The sequence below is a fragment of the Pelobates fuscus genome, chromosome 2, assembly GCF_036172605.1.
Source record: "Pelobates fuscus isolate aPelFus1 chromosome 2, aPelFus1.pri, whole genome shotgun sequence".
Taxonomy (NCBI): Eukaryota; Metazoa; Chordata; class Amphibia; order Anura; family Pelobatidae; genus Pelobates; species Pelobates fuscus.
The window spans coordinates 272849904-272875940 of record NC_086318.1 but is presented as its reverse complement, the minus strand read 5'-3'; the positions used below and the strand labels follow the sequence as shown (position 1 = coordinate 272875940).

Sequence of the window (26037 nt, the reverse complement as noted above, 5' to 3'; positions counted from 1 at the left end):
CTTCCCAGATAGTCCAAACAGCAGCTCCCAGCCTGCAGAGACACCCAACAGCTCAGGTAAGTGAGGGATGGGGGAAAGGCTGCAGGGAGACATGGGGACACAGACACTAGGGAACACTGGGGGACACTGAGACACTAGGGGGCACTGAGACACTACCCCTACATTGGGAGGCATAGGGACACATGGCAACACTGAGACACTAGGGGGCACTGGGAGACCTGGGGTCACAGAAACTAGGGCAAACTGGGAGAGATGGGGATGGTGAGAGACTTGGGGACACTGGGAGACACAGGAACACTTGGTGACACTGAGACACTAGTGGGCACTTGGAGAACTGGGGACACTGAGACACTAGGGGAAATTGTGAGACATGAGGATGGTGAGAGACTTGGGGACACTAAGACATTGGGACACTGGGAGACATGTGGACACTGAGACACTGGGGAACATAGGGACCCTGAGACAGTGTCCCCATGTCTCCCATCAAGTGTCCCTAGTGTCTCAGTGTCCTCATGTCTCCCAGTGTCCCTGGTTTCTCTGTTTCCCCATGTCTGCCAGTGTCCCTGGTGTCTCTCAGTGTCACTAGTGTCTGTGTCCCTATTCTCTCAGTGTCCACATGTATCTCAGTGTCCCCATGTCTCTCCCAGTGTCCCCTAGTGTATCAGTGCCCCCATGGCTCACAGTGTCCCAATATCTCTAAGTGTCCCTTAGTGTTCTAGTGACAAGGGGACACTGGGAGACATGGCGACACAGACTCTAAGGGACACTGGGAGACATGAGGATACAAACAATAGGGGACACTGGGCGACATGGGGACACTGAGACACTAGGGAGCAATTAGAAACATGGGGACACTGGGGGACACAGGGAGACATAGGGACACTGGGGGACTTTGAGACCTGGGAGACATGGGGCACCCCCAGTGTCCCAATGTCTTACTGCCAGTGTCCTTAGTATCTCAGTGTCCCCATGTCTCCCAGTGTCCCTGGTGTCTCTCAGTGTGCGTAGTGTGCCAGTGTGCCTAGTGTTTCAGTGCTTCCTAGTCTCCCAAAGTCCCATAGTCTCCCAGTGCCTCAGTGTCCCAGTGTATCTCAGTGTCCCCTAGTATAAAAGAAAACATCTCAGGCTCTCACTGTAATAGATTTAAGCAGGATTATTGGACACCGCAACGTTTTGACCTGTACCTAGGTCTTTATCAAGTCTTCACTGTCCTCTATGTGTCACAGTGTCCCCTATGTATCCCAGTGTTTTAGTGCCCCATGTCTCCCAGTGTCCCTGGTGTCTCTCAGTGTCTGTAGTGTCTCAGTGTCCTTAGTGTCTCAGTGTCCCCTGGTCTCCCAAAGTCCCCTAATCTCCCAGTGTAGCGGAGAGCTGATATTCCACAGCTATTCTCCACTTAAGATCCCAGTGAGGCTCAGGAACAAGTATTAAAGATCCAAAGAGTAGTAATTCCAGCAGGCAAAATAATCCAACAATATCCCAACAGCACTCCCAATAACTGGACGACACACAGCATCAGGAGCAGAACTGAAATCTTTAATTACACAACTTCCTTATAAAGGGTTCTCCCTTGCAAGGGAGGGATTTACAGTAATTAGTACATTAGCCAATAGTACAGTAGTTACCTCCCATACCTCTCCTCCCCTCAGTGTGACACATAATCCACTTATGACATACACTTTTACCCCGATTCTGGATGTACCCCAAAACAGCCTGGTATAGTTATTTAAATGGTACCCCCTGGTAGCCCTGATCTGGGTGACTAACATATCCAAAATTCACCCAGATCGGACCAGGGGTTCGGGAGTTAGGTGGAGGGTGTAATTTGACCGACCGCACACAAGGTGGTATCCGAAAAGGGTTCCATGCATTTTGGCCCTGCGGTCGGTCTTCGTTCAGGAGATAAAATACATAGAAAATACTGCCATCCACGATTAACTTTCCCTTCATACGAATCCCCCCGTTCGGTACTTTAAAACTACCGAACGTGGTTTTGCTTAACCTTCTCGTTCGGGAGTTATGGAGCTCTGGAGGTCTCAGCGGTGTTCGGGTAATCGAGTGTCCAATTTGAGTTCCAGACACTCGACGACCAAACACCGCTGAGATTTTCAAGCATAAGATGGCCGCCGCCACGTGTACGCATACCGAATGGCGGCCACCCATATACATCCATAAAGTGCCTATTAACTTGCGGTCAGAGAAGTGTGAGCGCTTAATAGCCGACACACTTCTCTCTGGGGTGGTCCATTAGTTCGGTAGTTTCTATTTGTATAGAGCACGGATGGAAACTACCGAATAACATACGATTAATACATATAAGTACCCTAGAAATGGGGAAAAAAACACACAAATACAGTCACATAGGAATGTTACAGGACAGGCTTAATACATTCCGCTACACCCAGTGTCCCCATGTCTCACAGTGCCAGCAAGTGTCTCACTGTCCCCTAGTATAAAAGAAAAAAATTTCAGGCACTCACTGTGATAGATTTCAGAAGGTTTATTGGACACCACAACATTTTGACCTGTATCCAGGTCTTTATCAAGTCTCCAGTGTCCCCTATATATTCCAGTGTCCCCTTTGTATCACAGTGTCTCAGTGCCATATGTCTCCCAGTGTCCCCTCATGTCTCAAAGTCACCCAGTGTTCCCCTGTCTCCATTTATTCCAGTGTTCCCAAGTGTCTCAGTTTCCCCATGTCTCCCAGTGTCTCAATTTCTCTCAATGTCCCCTAGTGTCCTAGTAAAATGGGGACACTGGGAGACTTGGGGACACAGACATCAAGGGACTGGGAGACATGAGGATACAGACATGCCCCCTTTTTGGATATGTTCACCCTCTTTCGGCAGTTCTTGTTATGTGATTTGCATCAGTGGCCCATCCTTTTACCCGGTCCATAAACTGCTTTACTGGACCCTGCTGTTAATGGGTATGGATTTACTTGAAAGATGAAAGCGTGAGATTAGCATAGGGTATGTGTTTTCTCATAGCTGCATTCTTTGAGTTTCCCTCCAGCACCATCTCCATCAGATACCTGACGCTTGGTAGGTAGGACTGTTTTAGTGTTTTAGGTCGATAAGATTTTGTAATTAGGCCCATCATATTTGTCAGTACCAGGCCCACTGGGCTCTTAATCTGGCCCTGATAACACGTGTCACCAACAAACAGAACAGAGAAAGAGTTAACAAGTTATTAAATATGCTTGTGCTATGTTAAATGCAGGGCATTTTTTCCATATTAGTGATCTTCAGTAGAGCTCTGCTTATGGACTTTCTTGAGAGTGGCAACAAAGAACAAGCCTACATTGGGGTTGTCTTTGGTAATGACACAACATTCCCCACATCAGTCTGGCCCTGGTGCGGGATAAGGATTTATTATCTACTTTTGGTAGCCATGACCATGTAATAACCAAACAAAATGGTATTTACTCACCCATTGTGTGAAGATTATTTATATCTGATGATTTTATTTCATTGCCTGTACATTTGCGTTTCACATTGTATTGTTCTATGTTCTTTGCACACAGAGTTGAATTATAAGAACAATCTTCTTGGCAATTATTTTCTTCAGTATTTTCCCCTGTGTTATGACTTGAGTCACATTCTTTTGTCATTCTAAGGAAAAATATAATCTTGTATAACATCAGTAAATAATTGCTACAAAACAATGCATTACATCATTATTTCATTGTTCCATAGATTATATTCAAAATTAACTTTAAAAAATTTTATTTTAGAGAGAGTCAGACAATATTAATGTTATGCATTCCAAAATTAAAAGACACAGGCAGAATCTGCCCCTGACATACTACTCTGATATACTCTAAAGTATATATTATAATCTCTAAATATCTATCGCACTTATTTTACCTGCCCTCTACAGTATTATATTCTGTAAAGCTATTAGCACTACACTGATATTCAACTAAATATAAACTATTTCATCAGCAATGAAAAGGTAATAAGTCAAGACAGTTCAGCTTGTCAAACACTTTCTTTTCTAATAAAATGTCAGAAAACCTAATTTTCCCAGAGCTCCGAGCAATGTGTTGCAGTATAAAACAGAAATTCAGCTAAATAGACAAAAGTCCTTCTGCTGCACTGTTTGACTTTTCTCTATTTAATAAAACCAATGCTTCCAAATATAACAGTGTCCTCTTACACTGATAGCCTAGTGAGTAATCAGCTCAGTGAAATTCAGTTGAAGAAAGAAACAAAAATGTGATATCACAGGGTATATTGCATTGCTACTTGCTTCTTAAAATACATCTTTTTTTTTATCAAAAGTAGTTAAAAAATACCAACACATTGCAGCAAACACAGGCTCCCAAAACGCAAAATTTTCCAAATAAAGGCCACATAAAGGATCCACCCCTGGCAATGACACACGCCGATCTAGTAAGTGTGCATACTACCACTTATATTATCCTGAGAACCATCCTTTTTTAATTATATGCATTGTTAGCACCTTGTCTAGTGGGTATAAATAGGATAAAAAACATGAAGTAAGATTGAAATTTCCTTAAGAGGAATCAGACTGAAATGTTGGGGCTGTGGTTTCCACTCACCGGTCAGTGTACTTGAGGTAACATTTATACCTGGTAACATTTATGGGTTTATGATTTAACCACATTTGGTTTTGTTTTTACATTTATATGTCTATTATAATACTTAATAATAATGTACACCTATCAATGGATACATATTAAATGTCAGCTGCTTCAGCTCAGACATTTTTCTAGTTTACCTAAATCATTTGCCATTTGGCTTATCCCAGTTGGAACATCAACTCTTTTGCAAATCTTAGCATCATCAGCAAAAAGACATAGATTACCATCAAGACCTTCTGCAATATCACTAATACAAATATTGAAGAGAATGGGTCCAAGTACCCCATATTTATTTATTTATTTATTTATAAAATATTTTACCAGGAAAGATACATTGAGATTTCTCTCGTTTTCAAGTATGTCCTGGGTCCACAAATCATTGCATTGTTACAGTTAGTGTACAATAAAATACAAAATATACAATATATACAACATTTAACATAGAACAGGTAGGAAATATATAATCAACCATAGGTACCACACTGGCAACAATACCTTGCTTTAAAAATATACTCCATTGACTACAACACTGTATTGCCTGTCACTCAGCCACTTCCTAACCCATTCAACAATACTGGAATCCAAACTCAAAGATTGCAGTTTATTCATAAGCCTTATTTGTGTTCGGGGCATTCTCATATGATATGGAGTATTCTGGAGAAGAGAAATACAATAAAAGGAAATAGTCGGTTGAGGTGTGCCGAAACCGATGTATGCTGTAGGCCGGTAAATAAAGTGGGCTTACATAGAGAAAATATAGTTAATGGGAGTGGAGGGTGGGGCTGTTCGTCTAGACCAACAGAGGTAAGTGAGTGAAAGGGGGGAGTCCCTTAAGTAGGTCTATAGCCCCTCCCACAACTTCAGGCCATGCCTTCCAATTTGTGTTCGGGGCATTCTCATATGATATGGAATATTCTGGAGAAGAGAAATACAATAAAAGGAAATAGTCGGTTGAGGTGTGCCGAAACCGATGTATGCTGTAGGCCGGTAAATAAAGTGGGCAAAAAGAAAAAAGCAAGGTAATCATTATTCAGTAACATAAGTACATATACATTATTAAGAAGACATCTTAATGAAAGCCCTCCTAATCTCTTGGACTGTGTGCGGGATGTAAGTGGCATAAGCTGAGGACTTCCAGCGACCTAGTGTCTTAATAACCTGAGCTGGTATGTCTTGGCTAGAGGCCGTGGAGGCCGCTCCGATTCTGAAGGAGTGCCCAGAGTAGTTACTAGGATTTAAACCAAGTCTGGTGATAAGCATCCAGACGTAATGAGAAATTGGCGTGGTGAGAATTGCATCGTGTATCAATAGTATGGGTTTTGAGGGGTATGTCGGTGTTATGGCTAAGAAAACATCCAGTGCTTTCACCGGACACCAATTGTTCCCTGTGGGGTAGTAGGTTATGTGAACCGGTTCCCCCATCTGACTTGTTTTAGTCTTAGGTAGGGTCAGGACGTAGTAGTCTGTGTGTTTCGTGAGATACGACTTGAGGAGGCACCCTTGGCTATGGTGTTGGCCACTAATGGTGAATTCTCATGGTCTAAGAAACCCATAAAAAGCTAGATACATGGCGGTTTTTATAATGTTGTCAACATTTTAGAATGTTGTCAAGCAGTTTCTATTTCTGCCATGTCCAGAGCTTTAAGATCATGGATTCTGGACATAGAAGAGGATTTAGAAAAAGGTATTAGAAGACACCATACTGCAGACTCATTGAGGTATGTCAGATTAGCAAGTGAATGGCTCTTAGAAGCTTCCAACGACATGATTAAGATCATGTCAAAGGTTATGGCCTACTCTGTAGAAGCCAAAAGAGCCTTATGGCTAAGATCCTGGGGAACTGATATTGCATCAAAGCATATTGCATCTATTTTCTCTACCTTTTTCAGGAGTGATTTTATTTGGAAAACCTCTGGAGGAAGCCTTTAAGAAGGCACTAGATGTCAAAAAAGTATTGCTTCCCCAGGATAGAAGACCAAGAAGACCACCACAGGACTGTCATTCTTGCAGAGAACACACTTCTTATAGAGAGAACAAGGCATAAAGACCTGGTTGAGAATACCATCTACTTGGAGAAGTGGTCAAACCAGCAAGTCAACTAGAGGAAAAATTGCTTCAATTTCCTTTCATTCAAATAAACAGTTCTGAAGGTTACTATGGCTAGACTCCTTTGGTGGGAGCAAGACATATTCATTTCCAAAGGGTTTGGGCAGTGATCCCAGACATGTGGGTAAGATTAATAATTAGACATGGTTATTCCCTGGAATTCATGGATATTCCTCACTCAAGATTCATAAACACAAGTCTACCCTTGAATCCTCAAAAATCACAAAATAGGTAACCCAACACGCAGAATAATAACCCACATATAGGTATAATAAATGCCTAAATTGGTCCATAGAATAGTAATAATAGTAATAAGAATAGAATAGTCAAAAACAGGGCCAATTCAAAGGGAACCAGAGAATAACTAAAACAAATACCAGAGCCGAGGCAAGGGAAACAGAAATCAGAGTAGTCTGGAAAAAAGACAATAACTAAAAAAATAGCACTAAACCAGTAAGAAACGCACTCTTGGAAAACTAGTAAACTAGGGCACTGGAACACTGGCTAAATGTGCTTGTATATGTTTGGGGGCGTGATTGATGTAGTCACGCTCCAAAACTTGTAAGGACGTCTGTAGATCGCAACCTCAGTACTGCCCATCACATGACGACTGCATGCGTGCACTGCATCATAAAAAGGGGCATGCGCACAGTGGCCGGCATCCTATAGACTATCCGATCAGGCAGGTAAACTGGTGGAGGCAGTCCTCCCGATCGGAGAAACAGCTGATTGGCGGGCCACCAAGGTAAGTATAGGATTCCTTACATTACCACTGTGACGGACCGCTGGCACTCCGACCGAGTACCTCCGCCAATCGATCCTCCTAGCGCTTGCCGAGGACTCCGAGCACTCCAACTGACACCATCAGCACTGCAGACCCCACTTCCAGCGATGCAGCTGCGCCGGGGTCTCTCACCAACCCTGGATCCAAGGCCAGGATCCAGCTTCCAGTGGGTGAACCTCTCCTAAATCCAGAGAGCAGGAACCAGGAACAAAACAAGCTCTTGCAAGAGCTGACTCTGGGGAGTATGTGATTATAGCAATCCCCAGAGTGTAGTTATCCCTTCCCCCAAGGCTTCAAGAAAGGTGCAAGTAGGTCTGGTTTATTGAGGGCTACCTGTCCAGTATTTATGCAAGTGTCCACCAGGTGGACACTCCCCTAGGGGACCTGATGGAACAATGGGACACATATTGGATATTAGCCAATCACAGACAATACAAACAAAATACTCCCACAGTGACATCACAATCCCTCGTCTCTATCCTGGAGATAATTGGAAAGTAATCAAATTATCTCCCAGGACAGAGGCAAGACTCCATTAACCACATGGTTGCAAAAAGACATAAAATTACACAATGTTACAATTACTACATAAAACATATACCTGCAACGTATCCCCAGATAGCTTAGATCTGAGCACACATTATTACCGAATGGCACTCAGATCACATACATACAGTTCAATCGCCATGGAGCCAAAGTCTTTTCCATAGTCTTTCGTTACACAAATAGGCTCCATGGCATAGCTATCTGGGGTAGCACTACTCACATAATGAAAGTCCCGAATGCCCCAGCAGAAATACACGACTAAACCTTTCTGCGGGGTAAAATACAGCTATCAGCACAGGGGCCATAGTTACATGGCAGGAGGCTGGCAATTAGTCCTCTCCAGGCCCAAGTGGCGAAGGGCACTTCGTCACAACCACCCTCTTCAACGAGGAGCAGAGACGTCATGAACATCAATCCAGGAGCACTCCTCAGTGACATAACCCCTCCAATTCTCCAGATACTGTAGAGTACCCCTGGAGATACGAAAATCAATAATGGACTGAACTTCATGTTCCTCATGATCCTCTACAACCAGTGGTTCTCAAACCAGTCCTAATGGCCCACCAACAATCCAGGATCTATGTATTTCCCTGTTTTATTCCAATGGGGATACTAACAAAACCTGGACTGTTGGTGGGTCTTGAGGACTCGTTTGAGAACCATTGCTCTACAAGGACAGGAGGAGGAGACGGGACATGCCTTGTGTATTTGTTACAAACAAAAGGTTTCAATAAATAAACATAAAAGGAATTGAGGATACATAATGCAGGAGGCAACTGCAACTTGTAAGAAACATGATTCAAATGACATAATATTTTGTAAGGACCAATGAACCGAGGAGCGAATTTCATTGATTGGAACTTTCAAATGAATTTTACTGGTACTCAACTAAACCTTATTGCCGATTTGATATGTGGGAGCTGCTTGTGTACGTTTATCAGCATATTTCTTCGGAACAGAAGACTGATGTGTCAGGATGTGCTGGATTTGTTTCCATCTCTCTTGCAGGTTCTAATGTCACTTTTAATAGAACCAGAGCCTAGTCTGACTAAATGTATAAACATACTATTTAACTTACAATATACCAAATAGATAAATTGCCACAAAAAAATCTATATAAACAAATTATAGGTTAGTATGCAGCACCAACAATATACCCAGGTAATATGGTACAGAGTAGTTAGGAGGAGGGTTTACAATGTGCCTGTGGGAGTGTTTATCTCTGTAATGCTCTTATTGGTTACTGTTGTATTTTGTCCCAGTTTTCCACCAGGTCCCCTAGGGGAGTGTCCACCTGGTGGGAGACCTGCATAAATACCGGGCAGTTAGCCCCATTAAACCAGATCACTGCTTGACCCTCAATACGGAGCCTCGTCTCGTGCTTGGGGGGGATTTATTCGTATGGTTTTCCTGTTTGGCTGTTTGGAATGTAAATCTTTTTCATGGTTTTTCCTGTTCGGCAGTTTTGAGTACACACCTTTCGTATGGTTTTTCCTGTTCGGCGGATTGGTGTATTCGGTAGCTGCCTTTGTATCTGGAAAGGGAATATCTCCTAAATGGCTTTAACCCCTTGTATACCCGGGGTGCCGTTACAGGTATATATTTATCAAAATATTCATAGAAAAAATACATAAAAAATATATAAATAAAATATGACATAGGAAAATATATGTATATCTATATAATATAAAATGTAAAATGCATTAAATATATATATATATATATTACCAGTAAAAAGAAAGAGGAACGATGGACAAAAAAAGGGGGGAAGGAGTATTATAAGAAATTACATAATTTAAAATCCTTGTTAAGACCGTACGGGGATAGAGTGTCTAATAAAAAATCCAGCGCATCTCCTCCTGTCCGATCTTATGAAGAAAGTCACCTCCCCTATTAAAAAGGGTTTGGACTGTCATAGCGTCTCTGAGCACTTTAAGAAAAAGCACAACCAGGACCCCAGTGGGTTGGAATTTATTGGGATTAAACGGATGTTTAGGGACTGGAGGGGAGGTGATTTTCTTCATTAGATCGGACAGGAGGAGATGCGCTGGATTTTTTTATTAGACACTCTATCCCCGTCCGGTATTAACAAGGATTTTAGGTTTTTTTATTATTATTGTTTTATGTTTTATGCTTTTTACAGTTTATATTATATAGATATACATATATTTTTCTATGAATTTTTTAAATATATTTTTTAATGTATTTTTTCTATGAGTATTTTTTATATATATACCCTTCTAGAGTATATCAGATTTTTAGATATTCCTTGTGTTACACCTCCTACCCATCCCTAGACACACCTGTGAGAACCAATACTGTGGTCCTGGACACTTACAAAATATTTTATGATGGCTGTCTTTGGATTAGGTTTTAGGATTGTTTTTTGTTTGTTATATGTATTATTATTTTTTATCCTGAAGTATATGTATTTATCCACATTACATGACTTGTTATGTATGGGTTTCAGCCTTTTTAGATGCTATATTAATTTTTGATCTGAAAATTTGAGTTAGACGATCATCCTCTTTTTTAGAACTATTACACATAAGTCTTTTTTTATTTTTGATATCATAGACGGTTTGTGTATATATCATACATCCATTTATTTTTGTTTTAATTGGGGAAATGTCTGCATGTATAATCTATATGTTTAAATCTAGATTATGATCTATATAGATGAATGTTGTCATATTGAATATCTTCTATATCTTTGGAAAAATCTCTCTCTCTCTATAAATGTATTAGCATTTGCCCTTTGTACTAATGAATATGTTACCACTTTACCTACTACTTTACCTACTAATGAATATGTTACCACTTTTATGGATTAAGTATTTCTATGGACAATTCATTTTAAGAACATTATTGTTTGTTACTTGATGCTAGAGGTCGAGTGGATCACGGCCTTAGGACTCACTAAATAAAAGACGATCTCCAGTGGGAGGAGATAGTGCTTGTTTGAGAAAGCCCCAAGAGGAGGGGCGAAACGCGTCACGTGACCACGTGAGCGGGACACGCGGAAGTGATCCTAATCTACACACCGACAAGAAAGACCATTTCCAGAGGGAGGAAGACTGTGGTTTCTCTCTTCACGGCATCAGACTCCCTATGGTGTGGTGAGCTTGCGCTTGCTGTTCGAGGCTTTGTGTATATCAATAAATATTTTCTTACCGTTCACCTGGGTCACAGGAGCATTTATCAGATCCCACGCACCCAAGGGGATGATCCTCCCTGGGCGAGATAGCTTGGAGTGGGGCTTATACCACTCTTTTAATTTATTTTAGTAATTTTATTGTACTAGTAGTGTCTTCTTTGTTAACCCCCCCTTGTTTTTGTCTCCCTTACTACAGAAATCAGTTGTGCATATTGGCAGGCTATAAGTATACACGTTTGTATTTGGTATATAAGGTTCTTGTATGGGATTATACCATTTTCACTGTATGCACACTTTAGAGACACTTTGTAACACTTGAGGTGTATCCATTTTTGCGCACGAGCACTTTCCTGTTTTTTACACTATTTAACTTGCATGGAGTGATAAAACCACTTTCAAAAGCTCTATCTTTGAGCAGATTCTGTATCAAAGAAAAAATACTGACAGCTATTAAAGCCTGGAAAAAAAGAATTGAATATTTACATCAATTTTAGAAATTGGGGTTCCGCGATAGCAGAAGTAGCAAAAATTACACATTCATTAAACTTATTAGAATCTCATTATAAAGTGTTAAATAGATGGCATTTAGTTCCAGAAAAATTGAACAAAATGTATCCTACAACAGTCCATCTATGTTGGAGATGTGGACTAACCACTGGAATATACAAACATATTTGGTGGGAGTGTATTAAACTGAATAATTTGTGGGAGGCAATACAATTATTTATATTAAAAAAACTAAATCTTGAGTTGAAGCTGTCCCCAGAAGTTGTTAGGTTGCATTTACATTGGCCCATAATGTCCCCTGAGAATAAAATCATACTGACTCATTTGTTTTTGGCTGCCAAAATTGTTGAAGCAAGGAATTGGAAAAACAACAATCTTAGTCCTTGGGAAAAGGTTCAACTCAAGTTTCAAATCAAAATGGAACTTATGTTAAGTAAATGTAATATGTGCAAAAAAGTCTCTATGTGGAATAAATGTTGGAAATTGTTCACTGATAAAGCTGACCAATAGACTAACTGTTAATTTTACTCTGTATGAGGTCATGATAAACTCTGAAATATTGTTTATACTCTGGACAACTTACTTATAATTTTCCCTTTCTCTTCTTTTTGGCAATCAGTCCTCATTGTTGCATTGTCTTGTATTTGTATTGTGTTGTAATGTCAATGTTATAGTCTATGACCACAGGATATATTGTGTGGTGGTATATAAGCGGAATTTTACTATTTGTATGGTGTAATGTTTATACAAAATGCTTAATAAAAAGGAGATATTGAAAAAAAGGTTGGGCATGATATTCCCTTAGCCGGTCATCTAGCAGTGACTCGCGCACTGCATAGGATAACTCACACGTTCTTCTGGCGTGGAGTACATGCTGATGTGAGGACTTACTGTAATACGTGCATGTGACATCACAATGCCCCGCCCATATGCTCTGCCATATGGGCCAATGCAAGCCTGCACAAAGTGTCTTTTATCTGAAAAGACAGGGTGTTTACATTAAAAAGCCTACAGGAAGAGGTTATAGACACAAGAACCACTACACTAAGCAGTAGTGCTTCTGGTGACTATAGTATCCATTTAATGTGAGGTAAATTAGAGATTAGTGCCACTAATAATATATTGGATTGCCTACTTACCACCAGATGAGGACAAGAGGCTGATGATGGGCTCAGTCTGGCTCCACAGGTCTGGTGTAGAAGAGGCTCTCTGGAGACAGTTTGTAACAGTGCTCACAACAATTAACGAACAGGAAGCAGCTCCATTTTTTTGGGCCCCTTACACAGCTCAAGGTCTGGGCCCCCAGGGCTTGACAGTGAGTATGCCTACAATACCCACCCAAAAATCCACCTACATGGCCCACCCATGAGTTCTCTCACAGGGAGTGGAGTGTATGTGTGTAGCGGTTGTTTTATATGTTATTGTAGAGGATATAATGTGTGTGTGTTCTTATAGAATGTAGTGTATAGGGATACCAATTTTGTAAGGGATGTAGTGTGTGTATAGGGGATGCAGTGTGTGTTTGCATGTAAGGAATGCATTGTATGTTTATGGTTGTGTGTATGTATGTAATTAAATGCAGTGTGTGTCTGTAAGGGGTGCATTGAGTGTGTAAGAGATGCATTTTTTTTCTGTGTGTAAGAGAATGAGTGTTTGTGTGAGCGTAAGGGTTGCATTGTGTGTTTCAGGTGTGTCTCTGTGTGAGTAGGGATGCATTGAATGTTTCTGTGTGTGTGTGGGGATGCATTGTGTATGTGTGTAGTGTAAAAGAGAGCAGCTCTTTATTTTTTTTCATAGTGCTCACTTCTCCTGTCAATTAGTGGTCTCCCCTTCCCTCTTGTCCCTCAGTGTTCTCCCCTTCTGTCCCTTGGCCCCCCTGTACCTCTGCAGTCCCCCCGTGGTGCTCTTCTCACTCCCCCCATCTCCCCCTTAGTGGTCCTCCCTCACTCACCCTAGTGGTCCTCCCTCTCCCAAACCTCTTATTGGTCCTCCCTTAGTGGTCCTTCCCCTTTCCCCCCTCTCAGTGGTCCTTCCCCTCTTCCTTCCCTTAGTGGTCCTTACCCTCTCCCCCCCCCCTTTGTGGTCCTTACCCTCCCCCCCTCTACTTAGTGGTCCTCCCTCCTTAGTTGTACTTCCCCTCCCCCCCTTTGGTGATCCTTCCTCTCTTCCCCTCCCCCCCCCTTTAGTGGTCCAGCCACGCTACATTGAGAGAACGGCAGGAGGGACCGCTCTGCGGAAATGCTGATCACCAGCTCTGCTAAGAGCTCCATGAATACTCTACACTTGCAGGAATATTGCTAGATGCTGTTTGGAAACTTTCTACCGCTCTGCAGGATTGGGACAAGGACATCTAAACGGTCCAACTCTAAGCTAGCCTGATGCAACCATAACAAGTGGAATGATCCTAATGAGTAGAAAAAATAGGTAAGATAATCAAAATAGTGAAGGTTGAATATAAAGTATCAGCTGCAAAAAAATAAAAGATAAAAAAAAAAGATAATTTTTTTTAAAAGTACTTATAAATGCCAGAAAATGTCAAAATAATAATTGAAAAATGAATATAAAAATATAGAAATATAAGGATACCTATGGTAAGTACAAAAACATAAAAATAAATGTGTCTTAGAAAGCCCAACTCTGTATCAGAGGGGAATCATAATTCTAATGAAATCACAAAAAAAACAGAAAATACTATTGTGGCATATTTCTGGATTACTATTTAAAACCCTATTTCGTCTGTTTGTTCGGGGGTTGCTGGTTGATCGTATGTTTCCTGCTTGCATTCATCAAAAGACAAACAATCTACCGAATGGCAGGCCACCCAGCAGGGAAGTGTTCTGCTCGTTAACCTTTCTGCCCTCATTAACATTGTGGTTAACCGCAGACATTTCCAACTCCTGAATGGTCGGCTGGGTGGTCGTCGCTCATATGAACGAACACGTGGTGGCGGCCATCTTGGACAGTCGAACGCCCAGCGGTGTTCATCGACAAACCCATGGAACTGATTTCAGACACTGCATCCCACGAACACTGCTGAACTCACCAAATGACAATCCACGAACGGAGCTGTACCAGATAGTAGACCCATGGAGCTTATTTACCTCCATGGCGATTGAACTACATGTATGGGATCTGAGCGCTGTTTGGTTATATTGAGCGCTCAGACCTAAGCTATCTGGGGATACGTTGAATGTGGGGGTTACGTTCAGTATATTGGGAATTATGTATTTGAATGTGTTTTTACCATTACTGTAAAATAGGGATATTCTCTATGCCTGGAGGTAATTGAGTTACTTCAAGCACTTAACCCAATTATCTCCAGGGTAGAGAGGAGGAGAGGAGGAGTTGTACTGTTTGTGTGCGAGTGTTTGCATTCTGTACTTGTACATGATTGGTTACTGTAAAAACTGTCTCAGTCTTCCACAAAGTCCCTATGGGAGTGTCCCTTGCTGGAAAACCTGCATAAAAGGCTGACATGTAGCCCCCATTAAAAAGATCCTGCTTGACCCTCAATACAGAGCCTCGTCTCGTACTTGGGGGGATAATTCGTATGATTCCTGTTCGGCGCTTAGGAGTGTTCGGTAGCTGACTTCGCATTCGGGAAAAAGAACAGCTTTGGCGGCGTTAACCCCTTCACCTTCTCGGGGTGCCATTACAACTATATTCTCATTCAATACTCTGGGTGTAACAGTGTCTAATCGGTGTATCCACTGTGCTTCTCGTTTTAGCAGTAGTCTCTATCTGTCACCTCCTCTGGGTATCGGGGGAATGTGATCTATGGCAGTGAAGCGTAAAGTTGGCAGTCTATGTTCCATATTCAAGAAACATTTAGCAACTGGTTTGTTGAAATACTGGTCTCGAAATGCAGTAGTTATGGTAGAACGATGTCCCTGGGGGGTTGAGGTGTGAGAGAACCGACTAGAGAGGAAAATCTGTCTGGTGGCAGCGTTCATTATGGACTGTAGCGGTGCAGTACGGCTTTTGGGAAGACCAATCAGGAGAGGGTTACAATAATCCATGCGGGAAATTACTAGAGAATGGACAAGCTCCTTGGTAGCATCTTGCGTAAGAAAGGGGCGGATGTTTTTAAGATGGAATCTACAGGATTTGGCAACATACTGGATGTGAGGCTAAGTATGACACCAAGACAGCGCGCATGCAAGGATGGACTTATGTGGATACCACTAACTTGAAGGGAGAGCAAAAGAGGAGGATCAGTATTAGGCGAAGGAAAGACAAGGAGCTCAGTTTTAGAGAGATTGAGTTTCAGAAAGCGGGAGGACATTCAGTCAGAGATGGAAGAAAGGCAAGCAGTGACACGTTGCAGGACGGCAGGAGAGAGGTCTGGGGAGGAGAGATATATCTGGATGTCATCAACTTACAGGTGGTAGTGGAATCCAAAAGAGGTAATAAGTTTGCCAAGAGAGGCAGTATAAAGAGAAAATAGAAGGGGGCCAAGTACAGAGCCTTGGGGGACTCCAACCGAGACAGGACAATGGGAGGAGGTGTAATTAGCTTGGGAGGTTGGTTTTACCAACATAGGATAGTCCACAGGGACATGTGATCATGTATATTACATGGTCAGTGGTGCTGATATAGATTATTTTAAGCAAACAAATACGTTTGAATGACTATCTGTTCCTGGCCAAATTAGAGATGATTAAAATTGCGTATACGCAGAAGTAAATTCACACTGACACAAGGTTCAGGTTAGATGAAAGAACTTCAGGAAATTTAATGGCATCTGTTAAAAAGTGGGTGCGCAGACCCTTTTAAAGGCATTATTACATCACTAGCATTGCCAGAGATAACATTGGTGTATGCATTAATAATTGGTCTATGTGTTAAGTGGTAAGTTAAATGCCCTCCCATCTATATTATTAATTGGCTTAGGGGTTAAGTGGTCAGTTGGGCATCCTCCCATCATGGGATGTCGTCATCTTTGACACGGGAGGACATTAAGATACAAGCGCCATTGTTGTTTAGCACGAGGCTCACTCGATGGGAGGGAGGATCTGGCAGCCAGCCATTTTGAGTACTTGGCACCATTTAGCTTCAAGGTTACTTTCTCAGGGCTTTTAGTGAATAGACATTTTATTAGTACCAAACTTATGATCTAACTATGGCATACAATGTTTCATACTACAGGAACTTCACTGTTCCGGTGCTGCTCATAACCTTCTAGAAAAGCATTTCCTTCTAATATTCTAAATACTGTTAGGAAAATCAATAATAGGCAATCAATAATAGGTAATTTAATAATTCTACAACAGTCCCCCCTATAAAATGTTAGTCACTAAAAGATAAACTATATATGTTAGTTCCAGAAGACATGTTAGCCCAAAGGCACAAAACCCTATGAAGTAACGGTTCCTAAAGTCTTTTTAGTTCTTCAGAGGGACATCATAAAATAGACAAGCTTACATTACCATATGGACCTGTGTTATCTGGAATATAGGCACAACAAGTCATGGTGACAGGTAGTATTTTACATACACCCCCCTTCTCAGCTAGAATCATGTCTAAGGCCATTCTGTTCTGGAAGGTCATCTGAGATGTGGCCTGCAACTGTTCGGCCAAGCCCTGCAGGGCATCTCTGGTGTAGTTGACAAAACGTTGTTGGTTGCAATAGATATAATAAATGCAAATCAAAATATTATTAGCAGTGACGGTTGGGAAAATGGACTCAAACTTTTCTTTAACTGCAAAATCATCTGGTACCCCCCTTGGCACACCTATGGCATCAATATATATGTATATATGTGTCAAACTTCCCTTTAGAGGGGTGCTCCTTTTTTTGTTCTGAAGCATGAATGTGGTGTGTCAAGAGTACCTTGTCATGTATTATGTGTATGGACATAATAACCTTGGCTAGGGCACATTTACTTATTCATCATAGTATTAAACCTGTCCCATGCTACATCAGTGTAGGTGGACTCGGATCATGTAGTCAATATTAATATCACCACAAACTCAGGATGGGCAGATAATCCTGAAGAAGCTTGGCGTTTGAATCTCTTTAGCTTCACGAGGTCTCCTTTTGGGGTCCTCGGCTTTCCATCGATGGCAGGTGGTCAGGCGTTATTATGGCCATCAAAACACCTACTCGTTGATATCATTTTAAGCAACTTTTCCTTTAGAATCAAAGGTTTGTCAAGATCAACAAATGTTACTTCCCATGTTGCAGAGAGAGAGTCTTGAATCTGGAATGGTGAATCCACTGAGTGATCTCTGCAACTTTCACGATGCATTACTGGGTATATGGTCTTGGTTGTCACATTGATGACCGACTAGGCCTCTGGCCATCATGGCAAAATGTCTATTATAACTAGTGCATATTTGAACCGGCAGCTCTTTGGCACCTGGATATAGTCACTTGGATTCTTGAAGGGATAGTGAGAGTTAGTTAGATGCTTAGGACTTTCCTCCTTTTCTGCCTGAGCTGTCCTTGGCACAAATGACACAGGATCGGCAGTAACTGATGATCAGAGGGGTAATTCTAGGTGCTTCAGAATATTTATTGATCAAAGCGTTCATGAGGGTCTTGGATAGGTATAAAACTCCATGGGCCCACTGCCCAGTACATGTTTCTGGGTAAACAGAACTTGAGAGTGTTGGAGTACAGCCCGTCTTCAAGGGTTTAAGGGTTGCCCCTTTCTGTTTCCAGCTTTGTGTTTCTTCAGGGTCAGCAGCTGCTTGTCATTCTTTCAGGATCTTGAGATCTGTGGATAGGATCTTCATGGTGAATATCGAAGTTTCTTCAGCGGACACTCTTCTGTCCACTTCCCTTAGTGCACTTGCGGCGTGTTTGGCAGGGTCACTTCTTCAGCAGGAGTAGTAGTGCATCCACCAACTTCTTAATAGCTGTGCTATGCTTAACTGGCGTGCCAGTCGCTGTGTGAAATCTTCTTGTCTTCCAGTTTGACATTTTGTATGCCACTAAGAAGGCTGTGAATTCGGCGTCTTGAGCAGATGTGGGTGAGGAAAGTGAAGATGCTTGATGTACCTGATCTTCTGTAGCAACAGCAAATCCAGTATGGTACCTTTCCTCTTCATCCGCAAACAGAGTGGTCAGGATCTGGCAAAGCTACTGCATGCCCTGTTGAGAGGTGTCTTGTTTCTTCTTTCATCTGTTCAAAGCAACCATGAGGAGCAGTAGGAGAGGTATCCTCACCTATTTCTGTGTGAGATGGAGGGTATTTGTCTTTCCATTTATAGTTCTCTTGCTGACCCCCCTCTGTAGAGAGCTGATATCGATTTTTAGTGTTTCATGTTTTTGTTCTAATGAGTCAGGTTCCTTTCATGAGATTTCTGGGGACTTAGTGAAGAAGAAAATGAGGGACAGCCACCTCCCAGTGATGACACATGTGTCTTACTTCCAGAGTCCCCAAACCAGGTCTGTCATGATGAGGTGTACCTCCACCAGTCTGAATAATTTTTCGTAGTGTGGTATTCCCCCCTGGGAAGTGGCAAAAGAGTGGCCGGAGTAACATTTCTTCAAAATATGATGTTGTCAGGTAGAGGCAGAGTTGTCTGTGGGCGGAAATGTCTTAGAGAAGTAAGGTGCTTTGGCTGGATACAGTAGGGAATAGAATTAATATCATGAGGAGCAAGAATTATTGGTTGAGGCAGGGTAGGCGTGATTGGGGTCGGGGGTGTGGCAATGGAAGTTACATGGGAAGTGGCTGAATAGGGTGGAGTTGCGGGGTAAGGGTAGGAGGATGGCCAGGCCATTTGGGCAGGTGCCAGGGCGGGGCACAGGTAGGGCGGAGGAGATGGGTAGGGATTAAGAAGGGAGGAAGCATATAAAGGATATAGATATGGTGGTGGGGAGATGGAGGAATGAGTAGCGGGTGGAGTAGGAGGGGGAAAAGGTGGGGTAGGAAGGCCATGAGATGAGGGAGGAGGAGGAGAAGGTGGAGTAGGAAGGACAGGAGGAGTAGGAGGAGGAGAAGGTGGAGTAGGAAGGATGGGAGGAGTAGGAGGAGGAGAAGGTGGAGTAGGAAGGACGGGAGGAGTAGGAGGAGGAGTGTCAGGGTACCTGTGGTCTCTACCTCCGAAAGAGGTAGAGACTTAGCTGTTCCTCCATCCAGACGGCCTGATGGCTCCCTTCCCCACGGTCTATCCGGTCATGCAAGGCCGGCCGCGAGGGAGTGACTGCCTTTTACAGCATCTAGGCAGGAAGTTGTCATCAGGACACTCCTCCGGAACGACCTGTCACTCAATTGCTGCAGGACCAATCAGGAAGCCTCGGAGGCGTGGTTACTGCTCTGAACAGGGTATTTAACAGAGCTTCTTTCATTAGCTCATTGCCCTGTCGTGGTTCTAGCTTGTTCTAGTCACTCAGTGCTTGTGTATTCTATTATCCCTTTTGGTTTTGACCCGGCTTGTTTACCTTACTCTGCTTATCTCTGTTACCCTTGATTCGGCTTGTCTCTCGCTTACCTGTCTTCTGTTACCCTCGACCTCGGCTTGTCTTTGACCATTCTTTACTGTACTACTTACGTTAGTCCGGCCATTCTAAGGTCCGGTATACGTATCTGGCTACTGTTTGTACTCTGCGTGTTGGATCCCTGTCCCGATCCTGACATTACGACAGGGCCAATGGATCCTGCAAGTACAAACAGTCAGCTTGCTTCTCCTGATCCTAGGTTTGAAGCCATGGATCATAGAATGGATCAGATGGCGCTTGCGCTACAGGCACTTTTATCTCGTGCCAATAACCCACCAGAGGAGATACATAATACCCCTATTTCTCCTGTCGGTTCAGGTCTAGAGGTAGCCACAGTGGGTGCTTCTTCTCGCATTACCCCCCCAGTACGCTATGGCGGGGCTCCTGAGAAGTGTCGTGTTTTTTTAAATCAAATTAGTATCCACTTTGAATTGCAACCTCGCTCCTATCCTACAGATAGGGCTAAGGTAGGATTTATTATCACCCTACTTATTGAGAAGGCTCTGAGATGGGCCAACCCATTATGGGAAAACGAAAACCCATTGGTGTATAACTATAATGCATTTGTAGCTGCTTTTAGAAGAACATTTGACCCTCCAGGTAGAAAGGTGAATGCAGCCAGATTACTGTTGCGCCTGAGACAGGAGAACCGAACACTTGTGGATTATGCACTAGAGTTCAGGTCTCTGGCGTCAGAAGTCAAGTGGAATGAGCAGGCATATATGGATGTATTTTTGAATGGCCTATCTGATGTAATCCTTGATGAGGTTGCTACTAGAGAACTCCCTGAGAATTTAGAGGACTTAATTTCGTTCATCTCTCGGATAGATGAACGTTTAAGGGAGAGACAGAACACTCGAGAGAGGAATCGGAGACCTTCTTTTAGGTTAGCCCTCGCTTTTCCCAGTCCTGACCCCACAGTATCTTTGCTTCCTGAACCTATGCAGATAGGGTATACCCGCCTCTCTGAGGAGGAAAGACAGTACAGGAGAAGAGAGGGTCTGTGTATGTATTGTGGAGCCAAAGGGCATTTACTCTCGAACTGTTCTAACCGTCCGGGAAACGCTCGCACCTAAGTCTCTCTAGAGGACAGGCCTTGGGTGTTTCTATTTTGTCCTCTACTCCTAATTATAAAGATCACAGGCTTCTGCTACCAGTTTCCTTAACTTGGGAGAAGGAAGTAGTCAGGGCTATGGCTTTGATAGATTCCGGTGCTGCTGAGAATTTTATAGACCAAGCCTTTGCTATTAAAAACAATTTCCCATCCCAGCTAAGGGAGACACCCTTGGCCGTTGAGGCCATAGATGGTAGACCACTACTAGATCCTGTTATCTTTCGTGAGACCGTACCCATTAATTTAAATGTTGGTATCCTACACGTGGAGAATTTATCTCTTTTGCTGATTTCGTCCCCTTCCGTTCCCATAGTTCTGGGGTACCCATGGTTGAAGAAACATAACCCTATTATCGATTGGGAGTTAGGGGAGATACTCTCGTGGGGCCAGGGCTGCCAGGAGAGGTGTTTAGGCAAGGTTTCTCCATTAGCTAACATTAACATACCGGAGAATCCTACTCAGTCCACAGAAGGACAGATACCAGACCTTTACCTGGACTTAAAGGCAGTATTTGACAAGAAGAATGCCGATTCTTTACCGCCCCACAGGTCATTTGATTGTAAAATTAAGCTTCTACCCGGGACTATGCCTCCGAGGGGTCATGTATATCCCTTGTCTGTTCAGGAAAACTTGGTTCTAGAGGAATATATTCGGGAGAATTTAGAAAAGGGATTCATTAGGAGGTCTTCTTCTCCGGCCGGGGCTGGGTTCTTTTTCATTAAGAAAAAGGATGGCACGCTGAGACCTTGTATCGATTACTGAGGCTTGAATAAAATAACTGTCAGAAATGCCTATCCTATCCCACTGATTACCGAGTTATTTGATCGTCTTAAGGGCTCCAAAATCTTCACCAAGTTAGATCTCAGAGGGGCTTACAATTTGGTGAGAATCCAGCAAGGTCATGAGTGGATGACGGCATTCAATACCCGGTATGGCCATTACGAATACACTGTTATGCCATTTGGACTATGCAATGCTCCTGCAGTATTTCAAGATTTGATTAATGAGGTACTTAGGGAGTTTCAGCAGGATTGTGTTATTGTTTACCTGGACGACATACTAATACACTCTAAGGAGATTGAGACTCACCATAGACAGGTCAGAAAGGTGTTACACAAACTTCTGCAACATGGTCTATACTGCAAATTGGAGAAGTGCAGTTTTGATCAGGCTCAGGTAGACTTCCTGGGGTACGTGATTTCTGGGGAAGGTTTTAAAATGGATCCTGGTAAACTCCAATCTATTTTAGACTGGCCTTTGCCCAAAGGACTCAAGGCTATCCAAAGGTTTATTGGGTTTTCCAACTACTATAGGCGCTTCATTAAGGGTTACTCCTCTATCATTGCGCCTATTACCAATATGACCAAACAAGGGGCTGATACTAAGTTCTGGTCTGAGGAAGCTCTTGGTGCTTTTAAGACTCTCAAGGAACTTTTTGCCTCAGCTCCCATTCTAGTTCATCCTGATACGACTCTGCCTTTCTTGCTCGAGGTCGATGCTTCTGAGACAGGAGTTGGGGCTGTTCTGTCTCAAAGGTTAGGGGTGGATAAACCGTTACACCCTTGTGGTTTCTTCTCTAAAAAATTTTCTGGGCCTGAGAGCAGATATGACATCGGGGAGAGGGAACTGTTAGTGGTCATTAAGGCTTTAAAGGAGTGGAGACATTTACTGGAAGGGACACTACACCCTGTTACTATTCTAACGGATCATAAGAACTTGTCTTATATTGGGGAGGCGAAGCGCTTGTCCGCCAGGCAGGCTCGCTGGGCCTTGTTCCTCACTCACTTTAATTATGTACTTACGTATAGACCTGGTTCTAAGAACTCTAAAGCCGATGCATTGTCTCGTCAATATGAACCATCCACTATAACTGAACCACTTCTGTCCTCCATAGTTCCTAAGGGGAATATCATCGCGAACACGAATCTCAGGATTCACTCTCCATTGCTTTCTGAGATCATGAAGTTTCAGCATTTGGCACCTAAACAGACCCCTGGGGATCGACACTTCGTTCCTGCCGCTCTCCAACTGGAGGTGCTACGCTGTCTCCATAACAGTAAGGTGGCTGGGCATCCTGGCATCCGCAAGACTTATGCGCTGGTCTCTAAAGATTTTTGGTGGCCTGACTTACGCAAGGATATTAAAGAATTCATCGGGGCATGTGAAGTTTGTACCAAGACCAAGCTACCCCATTCGCTTCCATGCGGATTTCTACACCCTTTAGAGGTTCCTGAAAAGCCTTGGTCCTGCCTGGCAATGGACTTCATTGTTGATTTGCCTATCTCTAAAAAGCAGACTGTCATCCTCACTGTGGTAGACAGATTTACTAAAATGGCTCACTTCATTCCCTTACCTAAACTCCCATCTTCGCCCGAATTAGCGGAGATGTTCGCCAGGGAGATTTTCCGTTTGCATGGGATACCTGCCCAGATTGTCTCTGACAGAGGCTCCCAATTTGTTTCCCGTTTTTGGAGATCATTCTGCTCCCAACTAGGCATCAAATTGAATTTCTCCTCTGCCTATCATCCTCAGTCCAATGGAGCTGCTGAACGCACTAACCAAAAAGTTGAACAATATTTACGTTGTTTCGTTTCAGAACACCAGGACGATTGGGTCGGTTTGATTCCTTGGGCGGAGTTTGCACATAACAATCTCATTTGTGATTCTACGCATTCTAGCCCTTTTTTCTTGAATTATGGCTTTCATCCTTCCATCCTTCCTGCGGAGTCTTCTTCTCAAGGGATACCGTCGGTGGATGTTCATGTTGCCAATTTAAGAGAGTTGTGGGATCAAACTCGACAAATCCTTCTGCACAATTCTACGCTGGTTAAAAAACACACTGACAAACGTAGAAGGGCAGCACCGGTGTTTGTTCCAGGCGATAGAGTATGGTTAAGTACTAGAAACATTCGGTTAAAAGTGCCGTCCATGAAGTTTGCTCCTCGATATATTGGACCTTACAGGGTACTGTCTCAAATTAACCCAGTTGCGTATCGTTTAGTGTTGCCTAATGCCTTACGCATTCCTAATTCATTTCATGTTTCCTTGCTAAAACCATTAATATGTAACAGGTTCTTCTCCACGATCGCCCCTCCCCGCTCAGTTCAGGTGGAGGGTCAGGAGGAGTATGAGGTCAATTCCATCGTTGATTCTCGAATCTCCCGGGGGAAACTGCAATATCTGGTCGATTGGAAGGGTTATGGTCCTGAGGAGAGAAGTTGGGTACCTCAGGAGGAGGTGCATGCTCCCCGTCTCCGCAGGGCGTTTCACTCTCGATGCCCTTCTCGCCCTGGTGTATTCCGCCCGGTGGGCGTATCTGAGAGGGGGGGTACTGTCAGGGTACTTGTGGTCTCTACCTCCGAAAGAGGTAGAGACTTAGCTGTTCCTCCATCCAGACGGCCTGATGGCTCCCTTCCCCACGGTCTATCCGGTCATGCAAGGCCGGCCGCGAGGGAGTGACTGCCTTTTACAGCATCTAGGCAGGAAGTTGTCATCAGGACACTCCTCCGGAACGACCTGTCACTCAATTGCTGCAGGACCAATCAGGAAGCCTCAGAGGCGTGGTTACTCCTCTGAACAGGGTATTTAACAGAGATTCTATCATTAGCTCATTGCCCTGTCGTGGTTCTAGCTTGTTCTAGTCACTCAGTGCTTGTGTATTCTATTATCCCTTTTGGTTTTGACCCGGCTTGTTTACCTTACTCTGCTTATCTCTGTTACCCTTGATTCGGCTTGTCTCTCGCTTACCTGTCTTCTGTTACCCTCGACCTCGGCTTGTCTTTGACCATTCTTTACTGTACTACTTACGTTAGTCCGGCCATTCTAAGGTCCGGTATACGTATCTGGCTACTGTTTGTACTCTGCGTGTTGGATCCCTGTCCCGATCCTGACAAGGAGAAGGTGGAGTAGGAAGGATGGGAGGAGTAGGAGGAGGAGAAGGTGGAGTAGGAAGGACGGGAGGAGTAGGAGGAGCTGAAGGTGGAGTAGGAAGCACGGAAGGAGTAGGAGGAGGAGAAGGTGGAGTAGGAAGGACGGGAGGAGTAGGAGGAGGAGAAGGTGGAGTAGAAAGGATGGGAGGAGTAGGAGGAGGAGAAGGTGGAGTAGGAAGGACGGGAGGAGTAGGAGGAGCTGAAGGTGGAGTAGGAAGGACGGAAGGAGTAGGAGGAGGAGAAGGTAGAGTAGGAAGGACGGGAGGAGTAGGAGGAGGAGAAGGTGGAGTAGGAAGGACGGGAGGAGTAGGAGGAGGAGAAGGTGGAGTAGGAAGGACAGGAGATGAAGGAGGAGGAGGGATCGGTGGAAGGAGTAAGAGGAGGTGGGCAGGTAAGGGAGCAGACAGGTGATGAAGCAGTGGAGGTGGGCAGGGTTGTGGATGGGTTTGAAGGGAGGAAAAGTGGACGGTAGAAATGGATTAGAGGGGGAGGGTGGTAAAGGAGAGGATGAGGGTGACGAGATCTATAGGACTGATGGGGGGGAAGAATAAGGATCCATCAGCATTCAAGACCAGGTAGAAAGCCGCAAATAGCCCATTTACAACAACTATTAACTGACCCTATGCTTTCCCTATAGAAAAATAATAAAAGGCTAACATGCTCATCTGTCTGAACAGGCCTTGAACGCTTCACTCCGTGGGTATCCTGCAGTGGCTAACCCACTACATCTCCCACACCAGACTTGTGCCCGTGGAGACATACGCTATCCCTGACTCTCCGTTCTTTATTTTATTTATTTATTTATTTCTAACATATCTCAAAATATAATTCTT

General features: G+C 43.4%; 1 protein-coding gene across 1 annotated transcript in view; it reads right to left on the bottom strand.

Annotated features, from left to right (window-relative positions):
* Positions 1 to 26037, bottom strand: part of PCNX2 (pecanex 2) — a 3673975-nt gene that overhangs the window by 221446 nt on the left and 3426492 nt on the right. Inside the window, exon 30 of the mRNA XM_063443387.1 lies at positions 3544 to 3614. Coding sequence (XP_063299457.1) covers positions 3544 to 3614 — 71 coding nt within the window. The remainder of the gene's footprint in view (positions 1 to 3543; positions 3615 to 26037) is intronic.